General features: G+C 36.3%; 1 protein-coding gene across 3 annotated transcripts in view; it reads right to left on the bottom strand.

Annotated features, from left to right (window-relative positions):
* The window catches only part of PPP3CA (protein phosphatase 3 catalytic subunit alpha), a 311,266-nt gene that overhangs the window by 63,982 nt on the left and 231,329 nt on the right, over positions 1-15,955 (bottom strand). For all 3 annotated transcript variants that reach the window (XM_088021096.1, XM_088021094.1, XM_088021095.1), the window contains 4 exons: positions 15,631-15,755; positions 6,741-6,852; positions 5,077-5,222; positions 2,101-2,240 (listed from right to left, as the gene is read on the bottom strand). In XM_088021096.1, coding sequence (XP_087877222.1) covers positions 2,101-2,240; positions 5,077-5,222; positions 6,741-6,852; positions 15,631-15,755 — 523 coding nt within the window. The remainder of the gene's footprint in view (positions 1-2,100; positions 2,241-5,076; positions 5,223-6,740; positions 6,853-15,630; positions 15,756-15,955) is intronic.

Genomic DNA, 15,955 nt, shown 5'->3' with positions numbered 1-15,955 from the left:
GAGTTGCCCATCAAAATAACTGCCAATAACTCAAACAGGTAAATTGTCACTGAGTTTCTCGACCAATTTTATTGCTCTCCCTCATGCCCCTCTAGATCAGCTTCATAAAGTGCAGCCAAAGAGGATGCCTTGACCCCTTCAAGGGAACTAAAGACAAGAATCAAAAAGCTCTAAGAGAAGGACAGCCATTTTTCTCCTCCTTAGACAAAACAGAATCCAGACTGCTTTGCCGTCCATCAGTTTACAGGCTGTGGATTTAGATATTCAGCATTTGTCATGGCTAGAGATACTAAAGAACCTCTAATGAGAGGAGTTAAACAACCATTTTGTTGAGAACAAAAGCGTGAAAACATGAATAATCCTCGAATTATCTAGTTGATGGACTTTATTGCTGATGTAAACACATCTGTGTCTATATTAACAAAACAAAAATACCGTAACTTTAGGTAAGTTCAGTACAGAACCTCATTTAGAATATGATTTCTTTGACCAGCTGACTGAGAAAACTAATATAAGAATGTTATATATACTGTGAATGAAAGGAAAGATCAATGCAATATGCCTCAACATCAAAATCAAGAGGTTTGGCTTCTGTTTGCTATTATGATAGTGAAGCACAACTCAGTGGTATCAAGTAAGTAATTTAAACACTCACGGTACGATGAGGGATTTAACACCAGACTTCGCTTTGATATATTTCAACAATATTTATCTTTTCATTAAAACTTTTAGCAAATTTAATAAAATATTGCTTCTACATTAATTATTGAAAATAAACCTTAAGCTTTGCAGAAATGATTTTACCATGCTTCTTCATTTCACCCAAAATAGACTCATTCGACCCGGTGCCCAAATTTCCAAAACACAGAAATGAATTGTAACCTTCCCGATAAATAAGCTCAGAGCAAACCTCTTTATTAATATTTATAACAAAAAGTATTCTTTGAAGGATGCTTGACAGTAAACAAGACTTTCTGTTCACAAACTAATTTCTCAATCACTTGAACAGATACATAAAAGGAAACTTTTTCCCTTGTAAGGAAAACTCAAGATACGGAACAAAATGTTCCACCACTGAACAAACTGCTCAACGTTATGTAGAGGCTGATGGGTGCTTGCTCCCAAGACAGAAGGTAAGTGCCTGTGTCGGAAACCCCCACCCCTCAGCCTCCCAGCTGCTCCCCTGGCAGGGTGGGAATTAAGCATCAACTTCAGCGCACATCACACTCGGTTTGTAAGTTTTGTTTTGTTTTCTCTAAAAACTATGTCTTGTAGAATTTAACATTCTCGATTTCTCCACAACCTCTTTCTCCTGTCACTCTAGCCACTGTCACATCAACTGTATGTCTGATGCTAAGAGCACCTAGTGAAACTGAGGCTAATCAAATGCAGAGTTGAGACAGCTAGAAAATCCTGAGGATGCAAAAACCCAACTGTGTCGCCAATTTCTTTCTGAGGTGCTCTGAAACACTGGAATGGGCAGATTCCCCTACACTGACAAGTATAAAAATTACTGTCACAATTTTGCAATCTGGCTTGTCAAAGTGCTAAAAATAAATTTACTATGGTCCCTATGTACTGAGTTACTGATAATTTTAATTTACCCAGGAAGTCTAATAAACTTAAGAAAATTTAAGTGTAACTTCAATATTGTTTAATTAACAGACTTAAAATTGTTTTCCTGATTTAAGTTATGAAAAACGGGCAAAAAATGTTTTAAGTGATTATATAATTGAATGAAAAATCAAGGCTGGCATTGGATTTTTTTTCTACAGTTCTTGAAACAGAACACATTTTCTACTAAAATTCTGCTATCTTCTTCGTCTGCCTCACCACCCTGATACCACATGCCTCTTTTATGCCTTTTCTAGTCTTCACAGATAAAATATCTGTGTGTTTATACAAATGTTTTATTTATCTTTTCCTTTTGCAAGCACTAAGAACCCATCTGAACCAGACTTGCAAAGTGAACCTTTCATTTAGCCTTGTTTCCTAGAGAAGTTATACAAACATCATAAACACATCAAGCAACCCATGAACCGATAACTTAGAACATCGATGAACCAAGTGTGCTCCCGAAGGCGAGCCGTCTGTCCTCACCTGTAGAAGTACGAACACCCCCTGACTGTGTTGTGAGTGAAATGTTCCTGAGTCTTCTCGTTTCCAAAATCCTCCAGGGGGTCTGACCACAGGATATCACACATAGGTCCATAAGCAGGTGGTTCTTTGAATCGGTCTAACTAAGAAAAATAGAAGACAGAGAGCAAAATACTAATCCTTGGAAGCTTGGAATTCAGAAAATACAAATGTTGTTGCAGTCCCTGACCTCCTCCCCAGCGCAGTGCCCTGTGAGGGCAGCCCTCTTCTCTTCCTATTTCCTCTCCTGCCTTCCTTCCTCCCCCTTCATCCACACTTCCTCTAGCTCTCCAGTTTTCCCTCCTTCCTCCGGATGAGTCTCTTCATTAACTGTCTTCACCTCACTCTTTACCTCCCTCTTGTTTCTTTAATTCCTACTCTTTGCTTCTCTTTTCCTGTCTCCCAGTTTACTTTTTATCTTTTCTCTTGCTCCTCCTTACTTATTGGATCTAAGTATTTTAGTCATTACCAGTTGATGTGATTCTGTGTTTCACTTCTTGAGGAGGAGCTTCTATGTTGTTTTATCTTTGGGGAAATTTCTACTACTGCCTCCATTAAGCTGAGGCTTAGAAATCTGTATGGAGAACAACGTATGGTGTTTATATTGAATGATAGGACATTGAGAACAAACGGCTTTCATTTTAAGAGCAGCCACTCATTGTACGACATTCTGGATATTCACTATTAGGAGCTATCTAAGTTCTGAATTAGAGTACAAGCCTGTTGTAGTTTATCTTAGTAGTAACAAACCAAGAGGAATGATAAGCTGTAAAATAAACTCAAATTTATAGCTAGTCATTCTTCAGCTCTAAGCTTTATAGTTTTACCAAAACCCTCATATGAAATCCATTTTCCAGCTATAAATGTTTAGCAAGGTCATATCTCAATTTTAAAAGGTGTATTTTGAAAGCAAGAGCAATATAATAACTGGAAATGACATTTCACCAAAAATTTTATAACACTATCACTTGTAGTTTATCCTGCTTTAACTGCAATTAAAGAATCTTTGGTGAAGTTAGCAGACAATTATAGTCTCTTGAAAAAAAGCATAAAACAGCTATGAAAACCGATTAAGAACTGATATTCTTCATATTCAATACTTCAATATTTTTCAAAAACCCATAGGGAAAGGTGAATATATGAGCCAGCCTGGCAGCCGATCAAATTCTTTTTCCTGAGACATAAAAGGTGACATAAATAATGGTTTTGCTACACACCATTTTTTACTAATATCTAAAAAGAACGAAACAGTATCTCACATTTTCAACACTCAATGAAAAACTTCAATAAGCCAAGACCCTCTATATTTCAACCATTATGTTATCCATAAAATATTCATTGCAAACTTAGGCTTGTTTAAGAGACTTAAATAATTTATGCTTTTGGAATAATTCATCCAAGAAAAATAATGCTTGTTCATAAAAATACAGAATTTCTTTCTAAGAAACAAGAACTTATTATTAGGGGTAGAACAGCAAAAGAGGGGAGTCTTTCTGATTACTATGAATTCCCAGCTAAAGGTTTGGTAAGGCAACCAGGATACAGAACATATTCTGGAAAAGTTACAAAGTGCATTCTGAAATTAATACCACCAACAGGAAGAAGAAAGAACTACAAAATTAATTAAATAAATTAAGTGTGATAAAAATAAATAAATAAATAAATAAAGTGTGGTGGAAACTCTAACTGACATAGGGCAAAATGCAAACCTAAAAATCAGTTTATGGCTGAGGTTAGAGCTTAATGACATATGTGAAAATTGAACAGACTATCTGAAACATGTCAGAAAGTAAGTTCTGGGGATAGTGGGTGATAGTTCTAAAATTTACTTAATTTATGGTAAGAGTTTAGATGATATTACAAAAGTCCATCAGATTATAGAACTCATACAGAAAGTGAACCACTCTCTCCTTCAGCTCCATGACTACAATTCAGAGTCATGTCTTTCTCATACTTTAAACAGAGAGCAAATACCAGTGCTCTGTGTGCTACAGAACTCTAAAAGCAGATGAGTAGTGGTGTCTTATAAAAAAAGACACAAACTCACACAGCAGGAAGCAAAGGTTTATTTAATGTACTTCTGTTTGACTTTAAAAATAAAAATCATGCATTTCCTTTCTGATGGGAAACTAAATATTGTATTATTTTTACACTTGGAAACTTGGACCTTAATGAGAGAGTATTAAGGTAGAATTTGAATGTTTTATTTCCTTAAATATAGCTTTTCTTTAAAAGCCAGGGAACTTTTCCAAGAATATTGAGCAAACAAATAATAATAATAATAAATAAAAGATTGTCTCTTCTACTACATAAAACTATCTCATATTATCACATATTCTCAAGAAAAAGATATTTGCATATTCAATCTAACTCATCCTTTTGTTGGCTAAAACAACTGTTAATAGCCAATGTTAAATTAAGTTAAAAAATACCTCAAAAAAATCAACTTTCACTTAGCCTCTCAATATAGCCAATAGGATATCACCATTGCTTTTGTCAGATTGTTGCTTTAAAGTGTTAAGCTGTGAAAATAATAGATTTTTTAAAAAATGATAATGTGGACATATTTTAAAGGTCAACTTGTGATATTTTCCCAAGAACGAAGCAACGTTTTCTCGCTCTAATAGACTATGAATACACAACGGGTTGCTTAACACCAGCCAAAGGGAAATGAAAAGGCATCTATTTTTCAGGAATCAAACAGTATACATTTCAATGACACATATCATACAGTAAAAGGAACCCTGAGGTTTTCGAGATAAAAACTCTTTCAAGTATAAATATATGTTTCTTTCTGAAGAAAAGCAAATATAGAGAGAAGAGATATGTGACAGTTTTAAATCATTCCAATTCAAAAGGATAGAGTTCGTGAAAAAGACAGGGACATTTATGTCTCCGGTTTATTAACGAGCAACAAGTATCTGAAACAACAGAACTTACTTTTCTGATATCGTCTAAAGTGTTAATCTCCGGAGACAAACCGCCGTGGACACACAGGAACTGTTGGTTCATCAGGGCAGCCAGGGGCAGGCAGTCAAAGGCATCCATACAGGCATCATAGACGCGTTCTGAATACTTTATTTTACCTTAAAACATGATCCAAAAACAAATAATCGACTCATGATTTCAGGGCTAGGATCATTTACTCGAAACAGGTTTTTGTTTTGTTTTGTTTTGTTTTTATGTTTCCTTCCCAGCATCATACTACTAGCATAGAACTACACCTTGCAAAGTTTCAAAACATGATTACCTAAGACATTTTGACAAGGTCGATCACAGGTTTCCCTCGCTATCCGAAAGTCTAGTGTTCCTATGAAACCTTTGGTAAGCCGAAGCAATTACCATTAATTTATACGGAAAAATCACGGGGGTGTTCCTAGATCCACAAAAGAACCTCTTAGGCGTTCCTGATATCCTAAGACACTACTTGTAACAGATACGCAAAATAAATGGAGATAAAGCCCAGATGCTCAGGGACACTGCTCAAAGCCCTGGCAGCTTAACGGTAAGGTGCTGAGTGTAGTTTCCAGGGAAGGCGCTTGGCAGGGCGACTCATTGCTCAGGCTGAGTACTGCCTCTAGAAGTGCTCGTGGCAAGTATAACACTGACCATTATTTTTGTTTTTCACTTTTCTTCCTAAAAGCAAAAATTCTCTTTGGATTTCTTTTGGTTAATGTAGGTTTTCATAAACGCAAAGTGACATAAGACATACTTTCAAAAGGCAGGGAATACCTGTATTATTAATCTTTAGATGTACTGTTTTACATTTTTGCTGTTCATCCCTATATTACAGTTTTAGTAACTTTTTGTATAGCAGATGAGAGAACTTTTGTATATATCCTTGCTACTGATCCACAGATGTATCTCAAAAATTATATATACAAACTACTAGGAGACCAACAGAAACATGGCCGTAAAGCTGGCTAATTTTCCTAAATGATCTTATGAAAAGGAGATGGCAAGAAATTTCCTAAAGTTGTTTCTGTATCACTGCACATTGTTTTTCCCTTAATGACTTATATCTAATATTCTGAGAAAAATCTCTGTACTCCACTGAATATAGGGCTAAATGACAGAGAGAAATTTGTTTCACTAGACAATAGGGAAAATTAAGAGAGGAGGAAAATGAAATTTATATGAAGTTCTCCTCACTCCTAGTATTTATGTCTAAAGGAAGACGTCATCTCTAATTTTGTAAAATCCACTAGAGGCTAGTAAATCTATTGAGTCCAAAAGAGGCACAGTTGAATTTGCCCTCCATCTGCTTTTCTTGAGTGATTTGAGATGAAAGGGTAAAATTATTCCCCTGAATAGTAGTATTCTGGCTATTTTTAGAAACTAAGTTAATCATTGTTTGTTAGGACAAATTACATGAAATATTAATTCAAATTTCCAATCACTTTATAGAAAATTTGTAACTTAAAAAGAAACTGAATTCTCTTCATTGTCCATGCTTAGAAAGAAATATAGAATGACATAGAATAAAATAGTGTTATTTTTTAAGTTTTTGACTTTTAAGCACTGGCTATCATCATGTGCTCTTGGTATGGATTAAAATGACTAGCACATATGGCATTAAAGGAAGAAGCTTGAAGTATACTTACATTCTTGTTTAAATGTGAAATACTCTGTTAGATGTCTACATTCATGATTTCCACGAAGTAAAAACAGTGTTTTGGGGTAAAGAATTTTCAAGGCCCACAAATACAGCACACACTGAAAAAAATAAGAATAATATAAAAATAAATATTTTCCCATTATACTTAAGGATCCCATTGCTCACATATGAGGGAGACATGAACTAATGTGTGACTATGACCAAAAGTCCCCCAAAGGCTAGGCCTTATTAAGGAGGATATTAAAAATCAAACAGAAAACATTACTTTAGTACAAAGCCAATGTTTATATGCATGCACTGAGGATCTATGCACCACAAGAGAACAATGGACTTTACAGGGTCTATTGGAAGAAGTCTGAATGAAGATATACTCAAAATATACTGGTGTACAAGTATGAGAAGAAACATGATTAGCAATTAACAAATAAAGACACCTCTCTTTATAAAACAAATTATTTAAAAAAAAAACAGTAATAGAAACAGGAGAATTGGGAAGGAAAGGCAAGACAAAATTTGGAAGCAAACAATGCCACCAGGCTCAACCTGACTGATTTCTTCCTTTTTCTTTTCTTTTTTTTTTATTTTCATAGCTTTATTAACTGATGTGATTTTTTTTTAATTTCTCCTCTAATTTTTTTATTTTATTACGTTATGTTAATCACCATACATTACATCGTTTTTGATGTAGTGTTCCATGATTCACTGTTTGCGTATAACACCATTTTTTTTTAAGATTTTATTTTTTAAGTTATCTCTACACCCACCTGAGGTCAAGAGTCACGTGTTGAACAACTGAGCCAGCCAGGTGCCCCATGTCTCTGTTTTCTATTATGTTCTTTCCTTCACTAGCCTTCTTCTTCCTCTTGTCTTTTATCTCAGTGTTTTAGGTATATAAAGCCTTAAGTTTTTTGTTTGTTTGTTTGACGTATAAATATAATTAAACTGAAGGCCAGGGAATCTCACTATACATGCTGCTAATAACTACGGGAAACATTGCATATACCTTAAAACTCTCAAATTAATTACTTGGGTACTGCAGTTCGTGTAAAAATGAAGGTCCATCTTGAATTCACCAGGTTTGGAATAAGCCTACATTGACACAGTCATCCTGGAGTATGCATTAAAGATAACCGGGATACTCAAGTACTAACATCAATTTCATTATACTTCAATGGCATTCATCAAGAACCCACAGGGAGGAGAAAACCACTCTTTGAAAAGAAAGTATGCTCTTTTTTCCTCATTAAGTTTATGTTCTAAAAGTGAGGCTAAGAAGATATAGAACCACAAAAATATTGAGACAAGTCTGATTCTGGTTACTAAAATCTGAAACCAAAAAACATACAACAATTACATTTTTATAAGGAACTTTCCAACCTAAAGTAAATATGCTGCATAATGTCCACTGGGAAAAGCTACTGGTGATTCATTTGTTGTGATACCTGTGAAGAATAATCACCTCTGTCAGCTTATATAATAATTTATTAAATGAGTGGAAATAATTATGTTTGAATATACAGTCCAAGTCTTGGAGAAAATACTAGTTATAAAAGCAAGTATGTATTAATGTGTTTTTCAAGTAAGATATTGTCTCCAACTATGTAATTATAACTGAAGTAAACAAAAATAATGGGTTGACATCAAATTTTATATGTATTTATGTTACTTTAATTAATTTTCTAATTATCATTTTCTGATTATACTTATTAGCTAAAGTTCACGTGACAAATGATACCTCTGTTTCTGAACAGTTGACCAAATGGTCTATACAAGTGATCCTTAAGGCATTATGATCAGTTGATGGTGCATATTCCCTGTTATCTCAGTGGGTAGTATGGTGTCTCAGTGAGTCTCTGATTGCTATGTATCTGGTTTTCAGGGTACATTTACATGCTCTCACAAAAGGAGTATTACTCAAACTTGTCTTGCATTTCAGAGAAGATATTTATAAACCATTATTAATGTCAATGAGAAAACTATTCCTAATTTAAACTTTATAAGGTTGTACCTTAATACTAAGAAATACACACACACAATTTCCATATTGGTTGTTAACTTTGGATGTCTAGTCTGGAATAAGATGAGAATATAAGGTCTTTTAAGAATTATATTTATTTACTGAAATTGCTATATCTAATATATTCTATTTTTATATTGAGAAAGAATATAGGTTTTGGCCATACTGTAGCTGCTTTTAGAAAAGATTTTCTTGTTGTTGTTTTTACTAAAATATAACTTACATACAATGAAGTGCACATATTTTAAGTATGCCAGTCAATGAGTCTGTATATATGTATAATCTCATGAAACTACTAACCAGATCCAGAAGGCTCCCTTGTGCCCCACTCCCAATCAATATCCTTTTGGAAATGTAACCACAGTTCTGAACTCTTTAGATTAGCTTTGTCTGTAAGAATCTTAAGCAAAGCTATTATCTCTCCAACTAAAATGTAAAACGCAATTTTCTAACCCCAGTTAAATGCTACAGGAGTCACTTTTTAGGACCCATATTTTCTTTCTTGCCAGCTGTTAAAGATCCTGTTTCGACATTAGCACATGGCTCTACCACCTTTAGTTTTAATTTCTGTAGCTTTTTCATAATGAAACCTCACAGAGTGATATAGAAATATTTTATGATATGCTTTTCATACTTATTTACCTTTTCAATGACTCAACACACATTTAATATCCTTGTTATTTAACGGATGTAAAGCGCCTAGTATATAGTGGGAGTTTAAGAAATATTAGCTCCTTTTCCTATAAATGAGAAGGAAGACAGGAACACCGAAGGGCGGGAAGGAGGGAGGGAAAGAAAGAGAAGGAAAAAGAAAGGGAAAAGAAAACATAACTCAATTTCCAAATTCTTGGCTCTGCACAACCTCAAAATAAGAGTCCCGTTTTCACATTTTATTTCCTTCTCCCCTGTGGCAAGAATAAAATATCTTCCCAAACGCGGAATAAAACCACAAACGCAGCCAGTATGGAAGAAGTGGCATGGTAAATGAACGGGCAAGAGAGGACTGGAGAGTGGAGCCCTGCCAGACTTCACCCTCAACATCTGGTGGGCGAGGGCTGCCAAGGACAACACTGTCTTGCTGGCAACTGTTCCGCCATCTAAAGTTCTAACATTCTGGAGACCTGTCGGTCTGAAACGAAATCATAACCTCACATTATTTTTTAAAAAGGAGAGTCTCTTATAAAAAAAAAAATTATCCCCATCAATAAGCCATGAAACGCAAATTAGTTAAATAATTGGTTCTTTTCATTTACGTGGTAGGAGATGGCTAATTTGCACAACATGCTCACTGAATTAATTGGTTAAGGTGGAAACAGAGAGGCAAGTTACACTGGCCTTTTTGTGGGGCTAGATGTAAATTCCTTGCGCTAATGACTTTCAACTGGACCTTGACGGTCTTTCCAGTGTTACTCGAAATAATTAAATAGTTATGACTTAAAATTAGTTTTAAAATATAAACAACTGAGCACCCTCTAGATTTTTATTAATTTCCATCATAGACATGGTTTTCTCCTATTTAGTTTATCAATCTTCTCCAGTGAAGCAGCACTAAGGATATGATTTTGCCAAGGATATAGTTTTCTTCATTAGTTTAATTGGTTCACTGATAATAGTAGTGCATGATTTATTTTTGTACTTTATGCCTTTTGATAATGAGTGTTCTTGAAAACTTGCATAGGGGAGTAAAGAAAGATGTGAAAGAGGGAGGAAGTTAAAAAGCAAATAGACAGCTTCAGATATACATCCACCGGCCTACTACAATAACTCTCCATGCTGTGACACATTCCGATCAAAAGGGACGCCTCTCAGGCATGGGACAATTAAGTGAAGGATGTGCATTGGTTGGGAAAAGATCCAAACTCCCAAAATGTCAAATGCACTTCCTCTCAGACATTCTCTGCCTGGTCTGACGAGCACCCAGACAAGCAGCTGAGCAGTAGCGACGAACTACAAAGACCATTGGTGGCGGGGAGACAGCAATGTCTTCCTCATGCCTGTGGCATCACTCTGCCACCTAACATCGCTTTCTGTACTGTCTGCTTGTTATTCTCAGACAGAAGCACGGAACGTTGCCTGACTTGCCACGGTTCATTTTCATCCATGAGTTCACAGTGAAAAAACACAACACCTCTTCATGCTTAACTGTGTCTGAGGCCTGGGCTGAGACCTGTATGTAGATAGCACGGGGGTGCCTAGCTCACTGCTAAGCTCACTGCCGTGCGGGGCAGTGCACACTGGCTAGAAGAAGAACGTGAGCACGTGAACAGAAGGAAACAGCTGGGCAGGCCTCCCCATCTGCAATTCTGTTTTTCTTTTTGCATTCTCCGAGGAACGCGCTCAGACGTGGACCTCTATACACCCCCTCTATACACAGGTACACTTGATCAAAGAGATTAGGTAGCATAATGCAATCATCAGAAAGAGGATGGTATTTGGTGTGAGGCAAATTACTACTCCAAACAAAATTACCTCTCTCATCACTACTCCAAAGCCTGCTTGTTTTCTTGGGACTAACTTTGTGGGGAATGATTTCTAATCTTGGCAGAAAGAGAAGGTGGTGGGGGCGGGGTGCAGAAAATGAACTCTGCGTCCTGCCCACAGCACACTACCTACAGCCTGGAAATACTACCCAACAGAGACCATATGCAATCTGAACCTACTCTTCAAAGCTGATTTGGTGAAATTAAACGTAAGTGGCTCCTCTTTGCCCAGAGGAGAGCCAAAGAAGAATACTTGCAGGGGAGCCCTGAATTATTGAGAGGAATCAAGAACCTTTTGAAAGCTGTTAGGATAGTCCACGCTGGAAAAGGGAACTCTGATTTTAGGCATTCTCTTAAACCAACAGTATCTTACTCAAAGGGAATATTTTATATTCAATGCTGGACCTTCAGATTGAAGAGGTGGGGGAGAGGGCCGTGTGTGCATGTTTGGCACATGCATGAGTGGATATAAAAGTGTCTATCAGTTTCTGCATCCCTGATGTGCACATTTTTTTGTGGTTCGCTTCGTGAATATGGCCAAGGCATGGTGTGGAGTGGAAAGAGCACAGACTTCAAAGCCCCGCACTGTCATTTACTCTGTGTGTGACTCTCTGAGCTTTGGTTTTCACATGCACAAAAAGAAGACATTTGCACGTCCCTCGCAGAACTGTGAGGAATAAAGGAGATCGTGTCTACCAGGCCAACAATAGCATTTCAGCATGCAAACAACGTAAGCTTCCATAATCCACAATTAAGAGCCCCAAAGTATTCTCAGTAAATATATTTTATAGAAACGTCTGTTCTATTTTAAACATGATGATATCACTGAGCCATCCCAAAGCCCCTCAAAGGTCACAGTCTAATCAAAATGGATCATTTTCATAGATGAGGCCTTCACATTTTGTTATTTCTGTATGCATGCAGCAAGTCCCTGGAGCTGTACTCTCAGACACTTAGAGTTTAATTAAAGAGCTTTGTGAAGATGGGAACTCTGATAGATGCATCTCAGGACTTTCAAATGTCCTGATACATTTGCTATGTCACCAACACCTGGGTTCACTCTTTGATCCTTTGCTTGAATTTCAAAAGGTGCATACGACACACAATATTGCAACTTCCATAGTTCAAATATCTAGATTAATTGTAGACTCAAAAGAAATCTGCTGAAGAGTAAGTTAGTGATTACTGCTTCTCAAGTTCTTTAATTTAAGGAAACAGAGCTCTAAAAAGCTCCTAATCAGGGAGAGTTTAGGAAATTTCAAGTTAATTTGAGTCCAGAGATTCAGAAGCCTCAACTCTCAGAGTAAAAATTCAAAGGTAAATAAGCAACAACCGGATTAAGAAATAATATTATCCAAAGATGGAGCTGGTGAGACAAAGAAGGAGTCCAAATGTGTCAACTGTTACTCAAGGAACACATGATTTATTTAGTGCTTTATCTTTACTAGTAAATTAATAGGGAGCAGTGTTAATTCTTTGATTAGATTTAAAAGATGGCAATTAAGTCATTAAAATCGCAAATAGTTTACCATTGAAAAAATTTTCCAACATAGCACTCCATCGTTTGGCCAACAAAAATAATCACTCCTAACAGAGTGATTTCCCTAAGAAGGTGAGCTTCAAGGAAAGTAGAACACCTATTTTGTTCACGCTCAGAATCTTACATAGGAGCACTTTGCATGTTAAATGAATAAGATGAACTTAAGAGTCACTCAAATAATTTTCGAAAAGTATTTACTTAGATTCCACACAATTGTAATTTAAGGGAAGTAGTAGAAACATTTTATGCCCCATTTCTGTCTTCTGCCTGTTGCAGTCTTTCTCAAACCTGGCTACATATTGAAATCACCTCTGGCCATAGCAACAAGTTCTGGCCTATGGGATGCAAGTTGAAGTAATGGTACCACTTCTGGGAAACATGCGTAAATGAGAGGATATGCCCTTCTCTTTTTCCTTTTCCTTCTAGCTGAATGCAACACGGGACATGATGGTTGAAGCTAGTGTAGCTGTCTTGGGTCACAAGGCAGCCTTTGGAATGAGCCCACACATCTCATGCCCATCAGAGCAACAAGGCAGAAAGAGCCTGGGCCCCGGGACCAGGCTGGGTCACACCAGCTGGGCAGTCCTATCTGTGAGCTTCTACTGGAGAGAGAAATAAACTTCTATCTTGTTCAAACCACCATTTCACAGGTTTGTTGTTATTTTCTCTTGGCAGATACCAGCCCTAATGTGATATAAAGGTCTTAGAAAATTTGCTTTCAATCGTCCTTCCCTACCAAGTTGGTCAAGTTAGCCCATGAATAATATTTATGAAGTTTACTAATTTCTTCCCCTGTACTTTGTTTGTTTCAATTTCCTTCCTAACTAATCTCACTTCTTTAATTCAGTCTTCCCCAGTCAAGTCTGCTCTCAAAATTGTTCCACTTTTCTATATTGCAATGGCAATCATTTTCTGTACTTCTTTTATCACAAGGTTTTAATAATTCAAATCATTGAATCCTGGATGACCAAGGCTTTTGATTCTATGTAACTTTTACAGTCTTATTTTCCCACATAGATTTAGTTTTCTAAAAAGCAAGGTTATACATTTCTTCAAATTCTCTATAGTTCTGATCATAGTGCATATACATTTCATGTGTTCAATAATACAGTACTTGTTTACCAAGTGGAAGAAATACTAAAAATTTACTTTCTCCTTTTGTTTTTATATACCAAAACCATCTCTCCTTCCCTCATCATCATGAATAATTAAGAAATGTATGGTCCTCAAATACAGAAAGGCTTACTATATTGGTGAAAAAATATATATATTTATAATTGATATAGCCAATGACAAAAGTTTCTCTGCCTATAGAGAGAAAGACTCAATGACTGAAGGTAAATTGAATAACCAAAAAAATAAAATTGACATGATAGTTTTAAAAACAAAAGCGGTTTAAGAGCGGTATGTTCTTCAACATTAAATATTCCTATAGTAAATAAAATATTATGATGAAATTTAAAAAACTAGAATCTTTTTATATGATTATTATGAATATATGATGTTGGTGTGAGACTTTTATAAAGTTGATTTCTCTCTTAATTAAGAATAATATTTTTCCTTTTAAATGCTTTTTTTTTCGGGCACCTGGGTGGCTCAGTCGTTAAGCATCTGCCTTCAGCTCAGGTCATGGTCCCGGGGTCCTGGGATCGAGCCCCGCATCAGGATCCCTGCTCAGCAGGGAGCCCGCTTCTCCCTCTCCCACTCGCCCTGCTTGTGATCCCTCTCTCGCTGTGTCTCTCTCTGTCAAATAAATAAATAAAATCTTTAAAAATAAATAAATAAATAAAAATGCTTTTTTTCTGAGAACACATATAATGTCAGGTACTATAGCATGAGCTCTGCTTCTTTAATACTCATTCTCATTTTTATTTTAAATCCTTTCTTTTTTTTTTTTAAAGATTTATTTATTTATTAGAGAGAGACACACACATGGAGAGCACATGCGTGTGCACAAGTGGGGAGTGGAGAGGGGAGGGCCCGAGGGAGAAAGAGAGAGAGAGAATCCTCAAGCAGGCTCCCCGTTGAGTGTGGAGCCTGTTGCAGGCCTTGAGTCCAGGACACTGAGATCATGACCCGAGCTGAAATCAAGAGTCAGACACCCAACCAACTGAACCACCCAGGCATCCCATCAAATCATTTCTTTTAGTAAATATCTGATGACCCCTTTCTATGTTTGAGACACCATGCTAAGCACCAGGAGGAACAAACAAGTGAATAAAGCGAGGTCTTTGCCTTTATTTTGAATGCAGTTTCTACTTACCTGAAACAGATGTAGGTGGGAGACTGAGGAAGAACCTCTAGTCAAAGGTTATCTGTTTTGTTTTAACTAATGAGTTTGACAAATTACCCTAGTTCAGATGACAGATGCCAAAAAAGACAAAATACAGCAGCTGTAAGTGTACTCACACATACTCACACATCAAAACACAGACAGCCATGCCCCTGGTTATCAATTTACAAAGAGAAGTTATTGCCTCACAATTATAAGGCATAACCATGCAAATACATTCCTGCTTGTTTGAAAAACTTTGATTACTTCTGTCAACAGGAAAAAGAATTATCTAATGTAAAATATGACATAATTTTTGCAAAGTTGCAAATATATAAAAGGTATAAAAGGCAAAGTCTTAATAATGACCATTTCCTTGGCATCTCTATGTATTAAAAAGCATATGGGAATCAACTGAAAATAGAATACATAATATCCCAAGAATTAGGTGCATTAAAGTTCTATTATAGACTAGGAATTTCCTTAAGACAATAACATTTACCACTGGTAGTTTGCCACGATATTGTTGATCCATTCCTGAATAGCTAAGAAATGATGCGGACTTACTTCGATACTGAAGTACCCTCTGTCAACATAGTCCCCTAAGAAGAGGTAGCGAGTGTTGGCAGGAGATCCCCCCACTTCAAAAAGCTTCATCAAGTCAAAGAATTGTCCATGGATGTCCCCACAAACTGAAAGAAACAAAGAAAATTCATTTTATGGTCACATTATGATTCTGAATTAGATTTAAAAATTACAAAATTTTAGAGCCAGAAGGAATGTAGAGCTCGACTTAGCCGAAATATTCTTTTGCAAAACAGGGTAAGTGAGACAGAGATTTCAAAGTTAATTAATAGCAGACCTGGCTCTAGCATACAAACTTACCAATTCA

Source organism: Eumetopias jubatus, unplaced genomic scaffold (genome assembly GCF_037043125.1).
Source record: "Eumetopias jubatus isolate StellerSeaLion01/CBP00866 unplaced genomic scaffold, mEumJub1_p1.0 scaffold_2, whole genome shotgun sequence".
Taxonomy (NCBI): Eukaryota; Metazoa; Chordata; class Mammalia; order Carnivora; family Otariidae; genus Eumetopias; species Eumetopias jubatus.
This window is presented reverse-complemented; position numbering and strand designations above follow the sequence as displayed.